The 1,401-nt window shown below is 62.8% G+C and overlaps 1 protein-coding gene across 1 annotated transcript in view; it reads right to left on the bottom strand.

Moving 5' to 3' along the window:
* Positions 1–1,401, bottom strand: part of Ccdc115 (coiled-coil domain containing 115) — a 4,501-nt gene that overhangs the window by 2,463 nt on the left and 637 nt on the right. Inside the window, exons 2-3 of the mRNA XM_004634443.2 lie at positions 922–1,025; positions 694–827 (exon numbers count right to left, since the gene is read on the bottom strand). Coding sequence (XP_004634500.1) covers positions 694–827; positions 922–1,025 — 238 coding nt within the window. The remainder of the gene's footprint in view (positions 1–693; positions 828–921; positions 1,026–1,401) is intronic.

A 1,401-nucleotide genomic window follows, 5' to 3' on the forward strand; every position in this document is an offset into this window, starting at 1 on the left:
CCCTTGCGCTTGCCAGGGAAGTGCTTATTCCACTAAGCCATCTCCCCAGCCCAGGAATTTGTTCTAATAGCGTTTGCAAATAGGATGTCTGTATATTGTACAACAAATAACCACTAGAAAGACAGTATACAATGTGTTAATTACTGAAACCAATTTGACTTGAAACTGTCTTATTGCTATTTGTTTCTCAATAAAATTATGGATTTAAAAGAAAAAAGAAATGTGAGCCCAAACCACTCCTTCCTTAAATTGTACATTCTGGGTTTTGTGTCCCCGAAATACACAAAGCGACTATGACAGCCGGGAAGCCCTCCGACCTTCTCAGCTCCTGGAGACAGCGTCACTCTACTTCACACGCTCCCCCGTGCATTCTCGCCCACAGCCCCCACAAAACCCAGACAAGCCATCCGCCCCTGACGAGGCCACACACGCACTGCACCCATTCTGTCTGAACACGACCAAAGATTTGACAAGGACCCTCGCAGCCCCTGTTCTTTACCTCAGGGCTGATTCGCTAGAATTAGAAGTTTATTTCTCCAAATAGCCAAGCACAGAAGCGCACATTTTATCTTCTGCTCAGCCGACCGCGACTTACTGTGGCTGAGAAACTGCTCCAAACGCAAGCCACACGCCCGACCTCGCTAGCTCTGCCCACGAAAGTCTAACGCGGGACCTCTACGGCCAGAGCCTTACAGGTACTCTCAGCCATGCCAGAAGGGTCCGGACAGCGGAAGAGCCACTCACCCGCCTCTCGAGGCCCCAGCTCCTCGGGGGTCTGGGCTTCAGCGCTCACCACCCTGAACGTGCGGCGGCCGTCGCGGTCCTCGCTGCAGGAGCAGGGCGGTCAGGCCCACGGCCCACGGCCCACCGCCCGCCCCCCGCCCCCACCGCCGACCCGCCCCCCGCCGCCCGGCTCCTCACCTGGCTCGCACGCAGACCCGCGGTTCCATGCGGCTGGCGTACTGCAGGGGTCCCACCGACTTGGCGCCCATGGCGTAGCGCGCCTTGGCGAGCGACAGCCAGCCCTGAGAGAGGGCGAGCGCGAGCGTCCAGCTCCGCCCTCCCGCCCTCCGGGCGCTCACCTCCTCCACCCGAGCGCCCAGCTCCGCCCGCCCGCCGCTCACCTCCACCCGAGCGTCCAGCTCCGCCCTCCCGCCCTCCGGGCGCTCACCTCCTCCACCCGAGCGCCCAGCTCCGCCCGCCCGCCGCTCACCTCCACCCGAGCGCCCAGCTCCGCCCGGCCGCCGCTCACCTCCTCCACCCGAGCGTCCATCTCCCGTCCGCCCGCCGCCCTCCCGCCGCCCTTCCGGCCTCACCTCCTCCACCCGGGCGTCCATCTCCCGCCCGCCCGCCGCCCTCCCGGCCTCACCTCCTCCACCCGGGCGTTCAGCGCCGCCCGTT

Source organism: Octodon degus, unplaced genomic scaffold (assembly GCF_000260255.1).
Source record: "Octodon degus isolate 3935 unplaced genomic scaffold, OctDeg1.0 scaffold00062, whole genome shotgun sequence".
In the NCBI taxonomy this organism is placed as follows: Eukaryota; Metazoa; Chordata; class Mammalia; order Rodentia; family Octodontidae; genus Octodon; species Octodon degus.